The sequence below is a fragment of the Nipponia nippon genome, unplaced genomic scaffold (genome assembly GCF_047370975.1).
Source record: "Nipponia nippon isolate SJK-2023a ecotype South Korea unplaced genomic scaffold, ASM4737097v1 scaffold_37, whole genome shotgun sequence".
NCBI classification, from domain to species: domain Eukaryota; kingdom Metazoa; phylum Chordata; class Aves; order Pelecaniformes; family Threskiornithidae; genus Nipponia; species Nipponia nippon.
The window spans coordinates 894,840-914,694 of record NW_028262355.1 but is presented as its reverse complement, the minus strand read 5'-3'; the positions used below and the strand labels follow the sequence as shown (position 1 = coordinate 914,694).

The following is a 19,855-nucleotide window of genomic DNA, read 5'->3' as shown; positions in this document are numbered from 1 at the left end:
AGATCACAAGCGTAGCGCTGAGGGAGAGGCAACGTCCATTTTAAAATCCCTAGGTAATTTAGATCTAGCCAAACACGTTATTTTCCAAATGCGTGAAATATTTATTTCTGACTTAAGATCTCGGATGCCGGGCGCTAGCCCAGGTGAGCTTTTAGGACTGAATTATAAACCCATGAAAATAGAGTTTATAATGGAAATGCTGACAGACTCTCTGCTACAGCTACACTAGTGGGAACCACTGTAATAAAATGAATGCAATCACTCACCTCATTTTACCAGATTTTATTGCTGTAGAGAAAATTAAGAAACTTAACATCTTGCTCTCCACTAAATTGCTTTTTCTTCCCCAGACTTTTTGGCGTGCCCTTTGCGATACCACATACTTGTAAACATCCTCATTTTTGTCTGTGTATTAACACACATGCATTTAGAGGCTTAAATTAGGATTTTTCTCGCCATAGTGTTTAAGTTCCTATCTGGCCACTTTTTTTCTGAATCTTATTCAAATTAAAGCAGGGCTATTATGCAAGGCACAAAAGTTCAATTTGAGTAAAATCTGGGCAGGATTTTCTTTTTTGCATGAAAACAACAGCGTAATAAATGCTAATCATTATAATCTTTTCAAAGTGAAAGCTTTTCAAGAGTATTTTTGCGTTGCCGAATATAAAGCATGCTTCCAATTTACATTCTAAAGGCTTGCATAGAATCCGAGATTAGAGGTGGAAGAGACCTATATGTCATCCCTTCAGTCTCCTGTCGGTGCTGGATTGTATCATCTGCTGGTAAACACGGAATAAGAAGGTTTAAGAACTATACATTTTAGCTTGTAAACCCATAATCATCCTGCATCAAATCACCGCATGCAGAGAAATTTGAAAACCTACATTTCTGTACCGCTGCGCGTCAATTGAGTCCCAAAACGAGCGCATACGTCGACTACTACGCTCGGTCAGATCCGGGCACCAACTAGGGTAGAGAAACCTGACCCCTTTTAATTAAATTGCTTGGCTGATGTGTTTTATGAAACTTGAACATTGACCCAGCTAATTTAAACCTCTCTCCCCTATAGTGACACGGTGGCATCGCGACTGACCTATTTCTCATTTGCCCAACAGAGGTCATCAAGGACAAATGAGAGGGTTGTAAACAGCTTCTCTCATCTTATTAAACATCACTTCAGAAATGTGTATAGATTTCGAGTAAGCAAGGTCAAGAAACCATTAGAAAGGTTAAATTGGAAACAAGAGAGCATGCAAGGTGGTCACAAGATTGTTCCAAGTCAGAAAACTAAATTAACCTAACGAAATCCCTAAAGGTGACTACATCTTCATTACTTTTATTAAGGACAAAAATAAAAAAAAGATAAAAAAAAATCTAGAAATAGGGGAAGACCTATTGAAAAAAAAAAAAAGATGCAAAGCACCAGCTACCTAGGAAGCCTTGCCAGTTTTGAATTCTCCCCTACCTGATCGTGTTTGTTCAATGTTTCATGTTCACTTTTCATGAGGAGCAGTTGCTGCAGTTTTACCAGTACGGCTGTCAGCATAAATCAAACAAATCACATGGAGACACATTTTAAAGTATCTGCTGCATTTGTATTCATCCTGAAATGCATTGCACAGTCATCCAAAACAGGGATCAGAAGAACACCACAGGCAAAATAGCGATCAGACATCTAAAGAATACGCTTACTCAGAACTTGGTCAGCTAAACTAGAAAGAGAGCAAGCCAAAATAACTCTGTAGGACCCACTTAAGCAAATGAAGTGGTACAGATGACTAAGCTGTCACCAGAAAATGTACTTTAGTACCTAAAATGATACTGCTGAGTATATCGCAGAGCTTTTCTGCTCTGGCTGACCCAGCTCTCAACACCTACGCTCCTTGAGATAACCAAAATTCACAGAACCACCCACTTCTCCAGGCACGCAAGGAAATATAGAATCATAGAATTGTTAAGGTTGGAAAAGACCCTTAAGATCATTGAATCCAACCGTTAACCTATCACTGCCAAGGCCACCACTAAACCATGTCCCTAAGCACCACATCTACCCTTCTTTTAAATGCCTCCAGGGATGGAGAATCAACCACTTCCCAGGGCAGCCTGGTCCAATGCCTAACAGCCCTTTCAGTGAAGAAATTTTTCCTAATATTCAACCTAAACCCGCCCTGGCACAGCTTGAGGCCGTTTCCTCTCATCCTATCCCTTGTTACTAGGGGGAAGAGACCAACCCCCACCTCGCTACACCCTCCTTTCAGGCAGTTGCAGAGAGCGATGAGGGCTCCCCTCAGCCTCCTCTTCTCCAGACTAAACAATCCCAGCTCCCTCAGCCGCTCCTCATAAGACTTGTTCTCTAGACCCTTCACCAACTTCATTGCCCTTCTTTGGACACGCTCCAGCCCCTCCATGTCCTTCTTGGGGTGAGGGGCCCAACACTGAACACAGTCTCCAACAGACTCCAACGTGCTCTACAATCACTTCCATTAAAAATGGGTAAAAATGGGCCCCATCCTAAGCTCTTGCAAGCTGGCATTTTTGGTTGGACCGTGTTGCAGTTTCACGGGAAGGATAACAGACATTCTCCTGGAGAATGAGTGTGGTGGACTCACACTCCTCCACCAAAACGGGTCTGTAACTCCAATTTCCCCTCTCATTTGCAAGAACTTCAGCAAAATAAACACAGCTACTTCTTCCTCTAGTGATGCTACAAGAACAATCATTCCACCTAGGCCCAAGAGCGTGCTATTTGAAGTACCAAAGGTAGTTTCCAGCTCTGGAGCCCAGTAAAGGAAGGAGACGAGACTGCAGACGCATTCCTCCTCAGCCGATGTTGGCATTCAGCACACCAGCTCCTACAAATCTCACTCTCTGGCATTTACTTCTCCCCATTCGCTGTAAATGACACTTAGGATCCAATTCATCATTATAAATGCTATTCCAAGAGCCAGGTCCCTAATGTTCAGGATATGCAGGGTGAGCAATTTAAGTCTAGGTTCGCTGTGAACTCCAGATATTATATTCAACTACCCCCAACTACATGACACCAAGTTTGAATCTAAGTATCAAATTATACCAAACTGCTCACGGTTAAGAAAATAACGCATTTCAAATGTAGCCAAAGCATTTCCAAAGAAATAGCTTTCTGTTCCTCTATAATCTTATAAGATAAATACAGCTATAAAATTATTCTTTTTTACTGGCTTTACCCTATAGGCTTTTTTCAGGAGAAAAATCCTGACTGTTTATTCTATATTAGACACGCATGCAAGACATCGACCTTTTGACCCTTGTAAGTAATAACTGCACTACACATTGCCTGCAAGAACAGTTCCAAGAACCTCCCCATAACATATTTTGTTAAAGTATATACAAACATCCTTCCCTTCTTTCCTGCTGCCTCGCTAAGACACTAATGACGCTGCTGTTGAATAAATATGTACAACCTGGACAACCAACTAAGCGACAACAACAGTAAGATATTTGGGAAGATGATCGATCTGTCAGTTTAATCAAGTTTTAGTCCAGAAAAAGTAAGAGTAAGGATGAGGGGGGTCTCAGCAAGAGGTTCAACAGACTTTTAACATGTTAGATTGTAATTAAAGAACTTACAATCCCTCTCTTCTTCATGGTCATAAGTAGAAGGATTAGATTAGATTCCTTAATATTAGATGTAGGTTGGACATCAGAAAATTTGTTAGTGTACTGAGAAGTCTATTGATTGCTCCACGGTCGTTATGAGCATTGTAATACCTGGAGCAGTGTGCAGAAGGGCAAGTGCAGCTCCTCCAGCTTTTGGTGGCTGCCAGCATCTCCCATGGAGGGCCTGATCCTGCCTGCATGGACACAGCGTGCTGGGACTACCCACCGTGCAGTAAGTATCAAGCAGAGAAAGGCAGATGAAGGTCTCCTTTCCCACCGAGCTAAGAAATAAGAGGGGCACCCAGCTCCTGCATGCTGTCGGGGCTGACCAGACATGCACAGGATGGAGCAACCAGACACCGAAGAAACTCAGAGGTCAAAACTGCTGTAACTTTGGGCTTTAATTGCCTTCGTCGTCAGACAGCAACTGAGAAGGAATTTCAGGGTAGCAAATTTAAATGTCAGCATCTAAATAGGAGCAAGCCTTTTTTCTTTATTGCTTTTTTTCTTCAATCTATTCTTTATTTAAAAGCTGGGGTAAGTATTGCTTCTGATAGCATTATTTCTGTTTCTGCAAAAGATTTTGTAGCAGTAGGCTGAAAAACACATTGGAAGTACTTGTATACCACAGCGAGAACGGCTCATAGGAAACACAGGAGAACTTTGACCTCTGCAAATTCAGCTGTGAGGATTGCTACTGCCAGAGAACAAGAGGGGAAAAAAAAAAAAAAGATGCTAAAGAAGAGAAATTTTAAACCATAATTTTTAAATGGAAAAAGTTCAGAGCCCTGGGAAATGTAGATTCTGGACGCAAGGAAGGCTGGAAGCATGAACAGTACAATGGTTCAAGCTCCACGGCCCCACTGGGACCCAGCAGCAGCACTGCCTGCCCTGCCAGCTGCTGGCCAGGAGCAGGAGACTGGCCTTGGGCAGGGAATTTGTTCACAGCAGCAAAAGAAAATGCTCCTAAATGAAAAATACCTTCAACAGACTGAACTTGAAGCGGGCAGTGCCGGGAACTGAATGCAGGTAGGTCCTTCACTCAAATGACTGCCACTGGGGGAATGGACTGAGGGAGAAGAAGAGATGCTAAAAAAAAGCAACAAAGAGTAAAAAGGTTTTCAGCAAGCCTCAGACAAGCAACAGGGCCTGGGAAGGTAAGAATCACAAAGGCTTTTTCTCCATTAAAATTACTGTATCAGTTATCACCTGTTCTGTCACAGTAGCCCCAGGAACATGCAGCCAGCAGGAGCAGGGAGGTGATGGTGCCCCTGCACTGGGCACTGGGGAGGCTGCCCCTCGAATGCTGTGCTCAGCGCTGGGCCCCTCACCCCAAGAAGGCCATGGAGGGGCTGGAGCGTGGCCAGAGCAGGGCAGCGAGGCTGGGGCAGGGGCTGGAGCACAAGGCTGGGGAGGAGCGGCTGGGGGAGCTGGGGGGGCTCAGCCTGGAGAAGAGGAGGCTGAGGGGAGCCCTCATCGCTCTCTGCAACTGCCTGGAAGGAGGCTGGAGCCGGGGGAGGTCGGTCTCTTCTCCCCAGGAACAAGCGATAGGACAAGAGGGAACGGCCTCAAGCTGCGCCAGGGCAGGTTTAGGTTGGATATTGGGAAAAACTTCTTCACCGAGAGGGTGGTCAAGCATTGGAACAGGCTGCCCAGGGCAGTGGTTGAGTCCCCATCCCTGGAGGTATTTAAAAGCTGGGTAGATGGGGTGCTTAGGGACATGGTTTAATGGTGGCCTTGGCAGTGCTACGTTAACGGTTGGACTCTATGATCTTAAGGGTCTTTTCCAACCTTAACGATTCTATGATTCTAACTTGAAAGGCACTTTTTATCAGGAAAAAAGAAATCCAAAAAAGTTAATTTATACCCCAAAAGACATTGGAAGTCAAGCATTTGTTTCAAGGCTTAGACCATGATACCCCAACAGCACCTTCGCTCTGCACCATAGAAAACAAAGGGACAACACTAAGAAAACCGAGGATTAATTCCTAGAAAAACCATCCTGACAGATCTGTCGGACAGTAGGACACAGGCCCAAGGGAGGCCACGGGAGTCTTCTCACTTAGGGCTTGCAAAAGCCCGAACAGACAGACGATCAGCAAACACCGTGTGGGAACAACCCTTTCCTGGAAGGCAGACTGGCCAGATGATCTACAGGCTGAAAGCCAGCTCCAGTGCCTATGATCTATTACACCCCATTATTTTAATTCACTGAAACCGCATGCCCTCCCTAACCAAGGCTGCTCCTTTTTCAATCCAATCTCCTCAAGTTCAGGCTAAGTAAATCTCTGCCAGGCACTAAAAACAAAAGCAAAACCTTTTTCCTAAATGAAATTTGCTAATTGAAGCCACCTTTCTGTGCAGCACAAGGCCAGGAAGAGCAGGAATTGCAGTGGCATGAATTCCCCATGAGCGTTTCTCAACAGCTTGATACTAGACGGGAACAGTGCAGGAGAGACAGCATTTCTGTTGTCACTTCTCACCCAAATAAAAGGCGCGCTGCACAGAAATGCACGTCTCAAACACTATTACTCTGCAATGTCGCTCTCCTACAAGTTGATAAATCCATGAAATTGAAAACGATGGAAGAATCAGTGTGTTGACACAAATGTCATCATTTTAGCTACTGATTTCCAAACTTCCATTTGAATTCCAAAATAATTGCTGGCTCACTGATGTCCATTTGAAAACATTTACCAGTGTTCCATTTTTATCCTAGCTATTTAGGTGTCCTAAGTACCAGCAATCCTGCCATTAAAAATATGAAAACATGGGATTGCAAAAAGGCAGGCAGTCCCCTTGCGGGGCTGGTCCCATCATCACTTCACTGCCGTTCACTGCCTGTACTGCAGAAGCTTGCAGAAGAGCAGCCAAGAGGAACAGAGGCACATCCGCACCATGCAATTGAGAGACACCACGACGAACAGGACTACTCAACAACGAGCTCACTCTTGGAAGAGGCCGCAAACAAAACAGAATTAAAAAAACCCTTGCTTCTGTCCAAAGATATCTCCCTGCTTCAATTGTAAGAGACACAGATGGATGGCAGGCAAGAAAACAAGGTGAAGCAATGAGACAATACTAAGCAACAGGAGGAGTATTGCTTCAGAGCGCTTGCTTCAGCGCTGCAGCAAGACGTACAAGTGCTGAGCCAAAGGAGGGGGTTAAAGAAGGACTGTGGCATATAGGTAGGCAAAATATACGCAGTTACAATTTAAGTTTGTGGAAGCGACAGAGCTGTAATTGTCCAGCCATCTCCTTGGGGTCACCTTCCCAGCAAAGCTCTCATCCCTGGCTACACGGCGTCCCAGCGGCACAGCTCGTGAGGAGAAACTGCCCAAGCCAACAGAAGATGATACTGGAGAGGCAAAAAAGGATGAAATGTGGTGTCCTGGTACAGGGAAAGACATTTAGGACAGGCAGTCAAAAGCACTGATGCAAGCTCACTGAATACCCCCCTTCGCTCTGCTCAAAGTGGAAAATCAGCACGGAGAATCATAGAATTGTTTAGGTTGAAAAAGACCTTTAAAATCATCAAAAATGAAACAGTACATGAATAGCAAGTTTGGCTCAAAGCATCTGTTACCCAGCCCTGGGTTTCTGCTCAGTCCTCAGAGGGGAATGCAGAGGAGAGCCTTGATGGTTATGGATCCAGAAGCACCTTTGCTGGAGCGACAGAATGGGAGCCAGCGCCCGGCTACGCCTCCGCCCACTGCCTTGGGGGTCCCAGAGGACTTGCAGCATTCACGCAGATGAACGGATAGCTTTTTATTTTGGTGTTAAATATAGAGTTAATTATTCCTCCTCCTGACAGAAAGCGTACCCAAGAGCAACGCGCATAGATACACATCAAGAGATGTGCGACTGGAGCAGTCCTCGGGAGCCTGCTGCTCCCAAGTCACTCACTACAGTAATTTTAAAGTCAACAACAAAAGTAAAATTAAAAGCTGATGAAAGTGTTTCTGCTAATTATTGCATTGGTGTTCAGATACTTGAACGTTAGGTGGAATATTAGCAAAGACCTGTATCTTCAGACACGGCCTACTTCTTCACTCACTATTTTAAAACCGTTAGAACATTCCAGTGAAACATTACAGTGGAGCTACTCCCCGTTCACACTGGCGGGGCGGGGATCAGGTCAGTCTGTTTAATGGAAAAGTATAGTGCTAGAAAGGTTGACTTTCTGTGGGGGAAAAAAAAAAAGGTAGGAAAACAAATGAAGAGTAGGGAGTGCGTACAGAGTTGAAATAGAGAAACGAGTGAAAGCCAGCATTGCGTGTTAATCGAATGCTGTAGGAGCTGTCAAGAGATGTGATTCTCTTCGCCCTCATCTCCAAGGGACGCCCCGAGTCACTGGATTCTTAGCACATTTGAAGAGACTTTACTTCTAATCATTATTTATAGCAAAATAAAATACCTGCTTAAGTAACTGTAGTATTTTTGTGACCTTTACATATTTAAGCAGCATGTTTAAAGTGAAGGTTAAGCAAAATATCTGATTAGTTGTACTGTATCTAGACTATACTACACCTAAATAATAACCACGATAATGCCTAGCCTTCTCTACTTCTTGCCATTTGGGCCCACTTTCTATCTGATTCTTCATCCAACCGGATTTGATGCCTGGCTCCTAGTATTCCAACACTTCTTTATTCCTTCTACCTGCTCAGAAAGAAGAATTTGATACTTTCAGTGCTGGGGCAGAAGCTGGCCTCCACTTTTCTCTTGGCACTAGAAGTCAGTCAATGCGTATCATGAAAAGCTGCTAATTCTCTTCAAAATCACTTGGTGCTTCGTGGTAACTGTGATTACGAAGAACAGCCAGTTACTGATTCCTGAATTTTCACTGGAGTGGACGTTCAAGATGTAAGTGTTTTGATATTCAGTGGTCAATTAAGTATCAAAGTAATACAGGCAGGAGTACCTTGCCTTCTTCCGTAAGTGAAAGCGACTCTCGAGGAGGTAAAACCATCACCCACAGCTCGTGTCCTGCAACCCATCCTAGCTTACCAGGGGGAAGCAGAGCGACCTGCGGCAGCTCTGTACACGAGGCACCCAGAGCAGCCACTTAAGTTCCACGAGACTGAAGTTGGGATAAATGCAGAGAGGAATTCGGGATTTAACTCAAAACCTGTTGCGCACCAGCGGCCATACAGAACAGAAACCTTTCCCATAGCTCTTCACCTTATACAGTCAAAGCAATAGCCATGAACAATGTTGTAAATTACCAGTTAAAGGAAAAAATAAATACATCAGTGATCACATCAAAAGGACAACTACCTTCCTGGGTTTGCTGGGCATTTTGAGGGGGTTTTTTGGTTGCCAATCTCCCTGCACCTCCGCTTATATCAGAGAAAGCGGGTGCATCTTACACACAAGACAGCAGAAAAAAATTGGGATCAGAACACAGTGGCCTGTAAAGAGTCAAATATTTACCTGATATCCGGATATTTCCTTTCACATTCCAGCTCTGTTTTTAAATACAAACGTGCTAATAAGCTTTAATGGCATGACAGAGTATACGTTTGTGCATGAGTGATGCCTGTGGATCTTACAAATACAACAAAGGAACATTAAGCAGCGATAGCACGGCGCAAGCACTCAGGAATCGCCCATTCCATTAAGCAAAAAAAAAAAACCCACAACTATTAAGCACTACAGGTCAGCAAGTGATGTAAAAAGCGATCCCACAGGCGTATATTATTATGGCACATAGCAAAAAGAGGGAAAAAAAACCCGATCTAAATCAGCTAGCGAGTTCTCAAACACTGAATTTAACCAGTTCCTAATAGAGTCCTAAGTGGTGCTCTAGGCACTAGTACACACTGTGCATGCCCCATGTTTATTTACATAAAATAGAAACATAAAAAGGCATGTTAAAGAAAAAACTGTTGGCCAAAAGTTCATAAACATCTGTTTTGCCAAATTCACCGTCAAGGGGCAATACTTTTAATCTAAGTTTTCCAGCTATAATGGCTATAATGTCCATTCTACAGAGCTATTAAGACTTCCTTTTTTTTATTTATTTCGCCACTTATTAAGAAAAATCAATTTCTGGAGCTCCGAAATGAGTTTAGGAGGGAAGCAGTGTTTGTTTTAGTTTTGTTCACTACTTTTATTATGACTTATATGTTCACATTAAACAGCCACAAATCTCCTGTGATTAGGAATCAAAAGAAGTAGAAATAAAAAAAAAGATTAAGTCAGTAGTGGCTAATTTTAGCTGTTATAAATCAAGTTATACCTCCCGAGTGATTAATTTCTGAAAGTAATTTTCTTCCTTTATAAAAAAGGTATGGGAAATATGCAACATTTTAGACCATGTTTTGTTTACCCCGTCCAATTCAGTATTTGTACATTTTGGTATGGCAGGTTTCCTGTGTTCATCCCATGGTTTCTTAAAAGTGATACCTCCTCGTGTCACTTTAAATGATTCAATTTTATCCTTATTTCATTAAAATCCAAAAATACTGGTAGGCGGTAGTATCTAATATTGTAGTTCATAATCTCTTAGCTATTCTGTGTGCACTTAAATAGATCTTTTGGAATTATCAGTGGATTTATAATAGTCTAAAAATAATTTAGTGCTACAGCTTCATTGTGTTCCTAAGCGGGGATTAAAATTTCTTCACATCTGCAAGGTTTTAACCTTGGGTTCAACAGCTGGCCTAGCAACGAGTCTTCTCTTACCTGAAATCTGGCAGCGTTGTTACAGAAAGAGCAATACAGCACGTGGTGCAATCACAATAAATACAGGGCTGTAATTTTTCAGGCCAGGTACGTCGTGTCTCTTTGGAAACTGCTGGTGTTCTGTCTAGACAAGTACACAGCCAAGTTTTGATTCTCACCAGCACAACTATAAAACACTCCTTGGATTTATTTTTCTAATACTGATGAAGTAACCTGATAAAACACCGTGGCAGGAGCGGCAGTCTCACTTTCAAAGCTGACACCATCAGCGTGTCCCTCAAACACCATCTAAAAATATCTTTTAAATCCTTTAAAGCTCTTGAAGAAATAAGTTCCTGCACAGCTGACTTTTTTTTGGGAGCATACAGGCTGACTTTCAGCTGAAGGAGAAATGAGAAGTGGTTTTTGTTTATTCCATGGTACTTGCTCAACACATACAGTTTAGTTCCAGAATAAATGTGGTTGTAACACCAATTTGAGGAGTCGCCCCTTTTTTCTTCCCTGGATATTAACCTCCAGAACAAACATATCACAGAATCAGAAACTGATAGAATGGTTTGGGTTGGAAGGGACCTTAAAGATGATCTGGATATAACCCCCTGCCATGGGCAGGGACACCTTCCACCAGAGCAGGTTGCTCAAAGCCTCATCTAACTTGGCCTTGAACACTGTCAGGGATGGGGCACCCACAGCTTCTCTGGGAAATCTGTGCCAGTGCCTCACCACCCTCCCAAAAAACCAGACAGTTCCTTCTGCAATAAAGGACAAGCCTAGTGAGACTACAGATAAGGTACAATCTTGTGACGCCCACCGTAACACCACATTAATAGTCTTTCAGGAGCTCAAAGGGCAACACTGGCCAGCTCCACTTCTCCACCGACTTCATCAGACAGAAAGTATTTTCAACTTCTTTGACAAAGTGTCTCAACTATTCTTATTCTTCATGATCTCTTCAACCTACAACAAATTAACACATCAAGTTTGAAACACTGAAGGGGTCTTCCACTTAGCTTCAAGCACAATTAAGCTTCCCCATAGTCCTTCCAGGGACACTCCACATTTGCTTTTTATCATCTTTAAGATAACAAAGTGGACTCCATTTTGCTGTTTAAAGGGACACCAGCTAGGTAGGTTTTTTTGTTGAGTTCCTTTTCTTCCCCCCTCCAAAGGAACCTCCAATTTCAGGCAGGACTGAATCAGTGGCAATATACAAGTGCAAGGAATATAATGCTGAAAGTCTCTATGGGTCAAGGAACACAAATTTCTTGAAAAAACTAATTAAAAGGCACTTAAATGTACAAATGCTACACTCATGTCTCAAAAATTTAGAATTATAGAATCACAGAATGGTTTGGGTTGGAAGGCACCTTTAAAGGTTATCTAGGCCAAGCCCCCTGCAAAGAGAGCAAAAACAAATTTATTAACACACAGCCCACATTGGTAACTGATAGAATATTCAGGCAAACTATATGGATCTACACTGTTCCTATAGTCTCTAGACATCTGCTGGTGGTGATTACCAAAGCCAGGATAGTGGTGCAGCTTATCCATCGTTTGGTTTTGGGTTTTTTTTGTTGTTTTTTTTTGTTGTTGTTGTTGTTTTTGTTTTGGGGTTTTTTGTTTGTTTTTGTTTTGAAAGAAAAAAGTTACTATAAAATAGTTTTCAGCATAAACCATTGTCAATCTGCTGGAGGATAGGAAGGCCCTGCAGAGGGACCTGGCCAGGCTGGAGCGATGGGTCCAGGCCAACTGGGTGAGGGTCAACAAGGCTCAGGGCCGGGTCCTGCCCTTGGGGCACAACAACCCCAGGCACCGCTGCAGGCGTGGGGAGGAGTGGCTGGGAGCTGCCCGGCGGGAAAGGGCCTGGGGGTGTTGGTCGACAGGTGCCTGAACATGAGCCAGCAGTGTGCCCAGGTGGCCAAGAGGGCCCATGGCATCCTGGCTTGTATCAGGAACGGTGTGGCCAGCAGGACCAGGGAGGTGATGGTGCCCCTGTGCTGGGCACTGGGGAGGCCGCCCCTCGAATGCTGTGCTCAGCGCTGGGCCCCTCACCCCAAGAAGGCCATGGAGGGGCTGGAGCGTGGCCAGAGCAGGGCAGCGAGGCTGGGGCAGGGGCTGGAGCACAAGGCTGGGGAGGAGCGGCTGGGGGAGCTGGGGGGGCTCAGCCTGGAGAAGAGGAGGCTGAGGGGAGCCCTCATCGCTCTCTGCAACTGCCTGAAAGGAGGCTGGAGCCGGGGGGAGGTTGGTCTCTTCTCCCAAGGAAGAAGCGATAGGATGAGAGGGAACGGCCTCAAGCTGCGCCAGGGCAGGTTTAGGTTGGATATTGGGAAAAACTTCTTCACGTAAAGAGCAGTCAGGCCCTGGCACAGGCTGCCCAGGGAAGTGGTTGAGTCCCCATCCCTAGAGGTATTTAAAAGACGAGGAGATGTGGTGCTTGAGGACATGGTTTAGTGGTGGCCTTGGCAGTGCTGGGTTAACAGTTGGACTCGATCTTAAGGGTCCTTTCCAACCTTAACGATTCTATGGTTGTCTAGTTATAAATCATCATGACCACACACAAAGAAATTCCTACCTCATCAGGCCAGAGAGCTAGTCTTCACCGAGGGGCTGGATGCCAAAGCATGGGAATTTCCCTACAAAGCAACCTTGGATTCTGTTTTTTATCATCCTCTGAAAGACCAACCTTTCAGATTAACAGTAAAGCCAGAACCTTGGAAGGCCTGATCCTGCAACAGTCTATAAACAGAGACATAAGACAAGGTAGCATGGTTTCTATCTGAAATCCTACCAATTACTAGAAATCCCAGTAATCAGTAGTCTGTTAAATTGGGAGTTTTAGTAAGATGCTGGAGAAGGAAGCAGCTCTTAGTTTCTCTCCAGTGCTCTCATTTCCATTTCAGCCTGGAACACTTTTACAGCTGGAGTACAGCAGGGCCGTAAGGATCCTCGAGAAGTTCTTCAAAACTGTATATTTTCCCGTACGTGGCAGGCTTCATGCATAAAATTCTCAACTGATTAAAAACAGTTTTCATTTGCTACATTTTCTTTATTGAAAGCACTTTAAGCCATGAAAGTATAAGGGGAAGGGCTTTAAAAGGGCAATATACTTTCAGTACCCTGAGCAGCCTGTTCCACGCGGAGTTGACTGTTACCTTTTAGCGGTGACTGCTTTATTAACTGTTAATGCTTTAAAAAGCATGGTGAAATCACGTTCGGAGTCTTTACTGCGAGAAAGATATATGTCCCTTATGCATTCCAGCGGTTTGGCAATTTTACCCTCCAAAGACGTAAATGTTGATGTATTCTATGTTGCCAAACAGCACGGTAAGTACTTAAAATGCTGTGAACAGACCTATAGTTTAAAAGTGACACCACCCAAGATTAGATTGTAATTCAGTGAATGAATCTCTTCCTAAAACCTGCCTGAAATATTAAAGCTCGTGATCCTTCCTTTAAAATCTTGCAAGACTGAAATCTCGCACAGCAAAGGGAGACAAAGTGACATGAGGATATGTACTGTTGACGTGAACGCAATCTTCCACTCGTCAGGACAGTGCAATCGTACGTACCATCATCATCTCCTTTGGATGAAAGCATCAGGCTGTCCAGAAAAAGTCTGTTTAGCGGCGATACCTTGTACATCATACAATGGATCAGAAAGATGCAGTTTTCAAGCGTTATAATACTAACCATAGCTCTATCCTACCCCAAAACTTCATCTCTGTAAAAGGAGGCTTTTCTGAACATAGGAAGTTTATTTGCTTTGCCAAGTAACGATTAACACAACACACCGGAGTGCAAGACCTTCATTTCTCCTCTTGCCCTCTTTCCCTTACTCTGTCGTGTTTCCACCTGCCAGTGCCTTAAGTCAATGATGTTCTGCCAACATTACACAGCAATTCCCTCAAAAAAAAAAAACCCACCACAAAAATTCTGCTCACTCAGGAATACATGTCCTTCAGAGCACAAAATACCATTTCTGCTCAACTTGTTGCCAGTTTTACATGCTGTACACCTTATATTCCAACCTTATAATATGAACCATTTTCATACAATCAAAATAAATAAAAAAAAAATCACAATCACCAAGGTCAGAAGGCTCCTGCAGAGATAGTCCAAGTCCAGCGCCCTGCAGAAAGCAGGGGCAGTTACCACCACATTGTGCTAGGTTGGGTCCAACTGGGTCTTGAATATCTCCAAGATGGAGACCCCCCAGCGTGCCTGGGCGACCCATTTCAGTGTGTGATCACCCTTCTAGGAAAAATACTTCTGTTGAAACAAATTTCCAGTATTTCAGTTTGTGTGCATTGCCTCTTGTCCTTTTCACTGTCTTTCCAATTAAGAAATCTGTATCAGTTCTTCCACTTTCAGCTAAATTATTCTTCAGCAGACTAAGGCCTGTCCTCCCCCTCCAAACTTCCCACCATCGCTGCAGGGATACGAGATCAGGACCTGCCATGCAAAGCACAGTTCTTCCTACGAAAACCTCAAAATTACAGACCTGGGCACAGCACAACAAGGAACACTCACATATGTGCATTCGCTTCAAAAGAACTGGAGTGATTTTATTAGTTAGTGGTTGCCAACAACCAAGATCATGGCCAAATAACAACTTGAACTGGCAAAAAGCCCTACTTGGCAACGCACGGCTCTGCAGGCTCCCTCTGAGGGTGACTTGATAACAGAATGACCAATTTCTTTGCATCTGTGGGGCTCTCTTATCACTTTGAGTAGGAATCATCACACAGGAGTACGTACACTGCTGAGGATGCGAGGTTAAATGACCAGAGATTCAGACAAAAAAGTGGTGGGGAGGAGGTAAGTTAGAAAAGAGCCAAGCCACTTATTACATGTTTTAATCAGGCACCATAAGAAAACATGCCTTTCCTAGCTGGCAGAGAAGGGTTTGGAGGAGGGGAAGTGATCTTTGGTTTAAAGGGAGCTGAAGATTGGAAAAGGCACCAAGTTCATGAGGGACACTGGAGGGACCAGCTGAGAAGAGAGCCGCCTGGACTCCCTCCCAGTATAACTGGTAAGAGTTTAGGAAGACACAGGGTGACAAAAAGTTGCAGAGCTCCTGGACTGAACTACATTGAACTTCAGTTTTATTTTACAGCCCCGTGTTACTCAAAATGTGGCAGGACAGCAAGACTAGGCAGTGCATAGACTGGATGCCCGGAGACCTGGAGAAAAACGCATCTCCCCCTGACAGGCTAAGTGAGCGCAGCCAGGTAAGACCGAAAGCTTCGACACAGCCTGCCTTGTAACTTGGCCTTAACGCAAACACAAGCTGCTCCTTCACATAACCAATGTCCCTGAACAAACTCATAGCTCACCTGTGCACTAAAGGCTGCAAGCGTCAATCTTCTCTGCAGCGTAGAAGACTATTTTATCCTCTTTTCCCAAGGTTACTAAGTTAGCACCTGTGGACAGCTGCTCAACCCTTGTCAAGGCAAGGCAACCAGGGCTTTCTTTAACAGGTCTAAGTTAGAGCAAGCAGCAATATGCAGTAGCTCCATCTATACAGAAATGTACAGAGAGACTAGGAAAAAAAGCATCCCCTTAGAACTGGCAAATTTCTTAAATAATGATCATAAAAAAATTATTCTGAAGTCTAGCACATCCTAGTCGGTCTTGGTTACCAAGTGATTTGGTGTTTCTTTGTACCTTTTATTTGAACGATTTTTCAAATATTTCTTTTTCCCCAATAATTAGACCATTAAGGACTCTCTACATCCTTCTACAGACTGATGAAGAGGCAAAAAGACCATTTTAACATTTCAGACAAACATCTTTTACAAAGGTATTTGTTAAGTCAACAAGAGCCATAAGTGTTCTCAGATGCCTGGTAACAAACTTCTCTCCCTTCTGCCGTATACCTACACAAATGCTTTAAAGGAAATACGAAGAGGCTGCCAATTCCAGTAAGCTGCATAATGAGTTCTTATCCATGAAAAAGCTTCCTAAGCCATAAAAATTCATACATTCAGTCCCCTACAGAAGTTTGGCTTTTTTTTGTGATCTTCAATTCATCAGAAAAGCAGTTAATTTCCAACTTCAGAGGTTCATCTATTTTGAAGACAATAAATATGCAGCAAATAACTCACAGCAACAAAGAGGCTATTAGACATATTTAAACAAGAATAATACCTTGTCAGAAATAAATTACTGTCGCAGAAGTGTCATACCTAGCTTTACAACTTTTGAAGACCGGGGGAAAAAAAAAAGAAAACCCACAGTATATTTTTTTGCTCGTTTATTAAAACAGCAGCTTCTCACAAACAGTATTTCCAGCAATCCAAAAGGTAGGAATGTTTCTGCCTACCTGCTACCATGACCTTAGCTGTCCGACTGATGATAGCTCCGATGCCTTCTAGAGATGCTTCACACTGGTAGAGACCTTCATCTGGCTTGTGGTGCCTGGAGTGGACTATGTTTTGTATCAAGAGCGATCCGTTGGCCAACTGCTGCCTCCTTTCATCTACCGCCAGGTTTAAGAAGACTGCGTCTTTCTTCCATTTAATAACCGGGGATCCTTGATCTGATTCTGCTATGCAGTTCAACAGCACGTTGCTTCCACGCATGGTGACAGCATCCGAAGGCTCAGTCAGGAACCTCAGTGATGTAAAAGTCTTAATCTGTGAACCTGAAACAGCAAAACCATAAAAGATGTGGAGTAAATATTGGTTATACGTTTCTATGGAGGAAGAAACATATAATATTAGATACAGAATATAGGGATCCCCCAGAGGCACCATAGAGACAGCTGGTGAATATTACAAGAAATTAAGCTATGTTTCTCTGCAAATTGTTAGCACACACAAAACCAACCAAGCATAAGTTATACTTTTGTCCCATCACTACAAAAACTGTATTTGTAGATAAACAAATCTTTCGTATGTAAAGCATGGAGATAAAGCAAAGCTAAAAATCTGTACAGCTATATGCAGCTATATCATGGAGATGAGCATAAAACCACCATACCTCTTGAGGTTTATTTGGAGAATTTCATTGCTTACAGGACCTACTCTGGCCACATGCACCGAGATGCATTTCAGTGTGACAAGCACAAAAATAGCCTTGGGCCTCGCTTTGTTTGCTGTTGGCAAACAAGTGGGAGGAAAGCATGCAAGAGCGCAGCCTGACCACCTACCAGAAACAGCGCCAAAACCTCAAACCTGGTGGATCTCCTTCCATCTCACCAGAACAACATCCTCCTCACTGCCAACCCAGTCTGGCCGCTGCTGTCCAGTAGGCAGCAAGAGAAAAACCACACAAGCACATCCTTTGTATAGAGAAGAGGCAGGGGAGGTGCCAAGTGCCAACTCTGCAAGCCGCACGCCATCCCTACCACAGCACCGAAGACCTGAGATTTCCACCCGCTGCACAAATGCAGAGGCCAGATTCTTACGTGTCATTTCGGTAACAGGACGCCGATCAACTTTGTGTAGTTAGGAGATAAATCAGACTGTAAAGGCAGAGGGAGAGGCTCTGAGAGAACAGCTACAATATGAGGTCTGCTAAAGAGTAGGAAAATCATGAAAATGCCTAAGAACACATGGATGCAGTTACATCAAAGGGTCCAACTCAAAACAAGATAAAGCGGTCCTTTTTCTCTACTGCATCGAGCATTTCCTAATAATTTATAAATGAGCAAAGCACGTACAACTTGTATTTTTAGACAACGCAGTCCTCTCAAGTCTCAGTGACTACACTTGAGTGAGAAACGTTGGAAGTAGTTTCCCCTGTATCATAATAAAATCAAGATTTCCAGCACCTCACTGGCTTGCCTACCCCACCCTGAGCGCTTCCAGGTTTGGATATAGACCTTTGCTTCCCAGACAGCTTCCAACCTCCAAACTCCATGCCAGTGATAGCACTGCCGTTCTGCACCTCAGTGCATGGGGAACCGAGTTTTGAAATAGCCGCATATGAATGCAAAAATGGCTTTTTCTTCTTCATCAAATGAATCCTTTTACTTCATTAGAGCAAACGAAAACAAAAAAATTACACGACAAAAAGATTCATAAAAACCCTTTTAGTCCTAAGAAAAAAGATTCATTATTTCTACTTTATACCTCAAACCAAAGCTTTCTATGAATATATGTATAACAATGCATAAACAGCCACTTAGCATTTTCTTTATAGAATTTAATTTTATTGTCAAGTACTCGGTTCCACCCGTACGCTAACTGAAGTAGCTAGCTACCAGGTTTTCCTTCAAAGCATATAAATTAACAAAGTTGCGGCTTCAAAAAAATTAGTAAAATTGAGCAAAGGAGAAAGCAAGAGGTGGAAGCCTCGACTTGCAGAGTATTTCACAATAGCACCATTAGAACGTAGAATAAAATGTGTTGTCTGATAACATCAAGAAGAGTAGTCCAATCCTGATTTGTTTTTCATCTGTCCTAATGCTCTGATTTCAGTTACTGGAGGAAGCACATCAGAATTCGGCCCAAAATGTTAGCCCAGGGCGCTTTTGCCATAAACTGGGGGTAGTAGTAAAGAAGTATATTTACAATGCATGAAAGCGTAGTTATTTTAAAAACACGTGTTCCTTTCCCTTTTCCCAAAGGCAACTGTGTTCTGTTTGTAAATCACAACTTCTGGTTGGACATTTTATTTATGTCACCAACACTTGTAACAGTTTAACACGGCTGTTTATGACAGCGTGTTAATGATTTTATGTGGCTATTATCACAAGTAAATAATCCACTTCTGCAGGAGAAATGGGGTTATGACAGCTTCCAGTGCAGCAAATGCAGAAGTTACAGAAGTTAAACAACGATTAACTTTCTTTTCATGCAATTACCCTTGCAGTTCAGTTGCAATTTCAGCTATTCATATCCTTTGCAAAAGGCATATTTAACCTAAATTGCTCTACTACAAGGAACCTAACAGCTTGAATAAGCTTTCTGAATGTGAGGAAAATTTCAAATCTTCTTGGAAATATTATTCCTGGAGATAGAGGTAATAGTGACACCTTAAAAATGGAGGAAAATGACCATGCATTTTCAGAAGAGATTACTCGGAAGGATAAGAATCTAATAGCCACGTTTTTGTACTATGTCGGTGCTGAAGGAGAAAGGTAGAAAAGTATTTGAAAATCCTATTACTACCTATTTGCATATTTGACCTCTTAGCTCAGTTTGGAAAGCCCAGCTGCAATGCTACACCTATTATTCTCTCAATAATAGGCCATCTGATTGCACCCTTGACTTCCACAAAATTTTCTCCCTAATTTTTACCTCAAGCAGCAAACACTAAACCCGATTCCTCTAGCCCGGGTCCTAAGAAGGAACACACTACACCTAATACGTAAACCTGTTTCAGCACCTGAAAAAAAAAAAATCAAGTAATTTAATGATATAACCCAGGATAAACAAACTCAGCCTTTGTTGAACTAAGGGAGAGACAAATCCCAGACTTGATCAGACCAGACCATGACACACCTCCACACCTTCCTTCTCTATGCATAAAACTAAGGACTGTCACCTGAAAAAACCCAAAACATCCACATATTGAA

General features: G+C 43.1%; 1 protein-coding gene across 2 annotated transcripts in view; it reads right to left on the bottom strand.

Moving 5' to 3' along the window:
• The window catches only part of DCC (DCC netrin 1 receptor), a 606,037-nt gene that overhangs the window by 370,383 nt on the left and 215,799 nt on the right, over nucleotides 1-19,855 (bottom strand). For both annotated transcript variants that reach the window (XM_087772741.1, XM_087772742.1), the window contains exon 2: nucleotides 16,655-16,975. In XM_087772741.1, coding sequence (XP_087628867.1) covers nucleotides 16,655-16,975 — 321 coding nt within the window. The remainder of the gene's footprint in view (nucleotides 1-16,654; nucleotides 16,976-19,855) is intronic.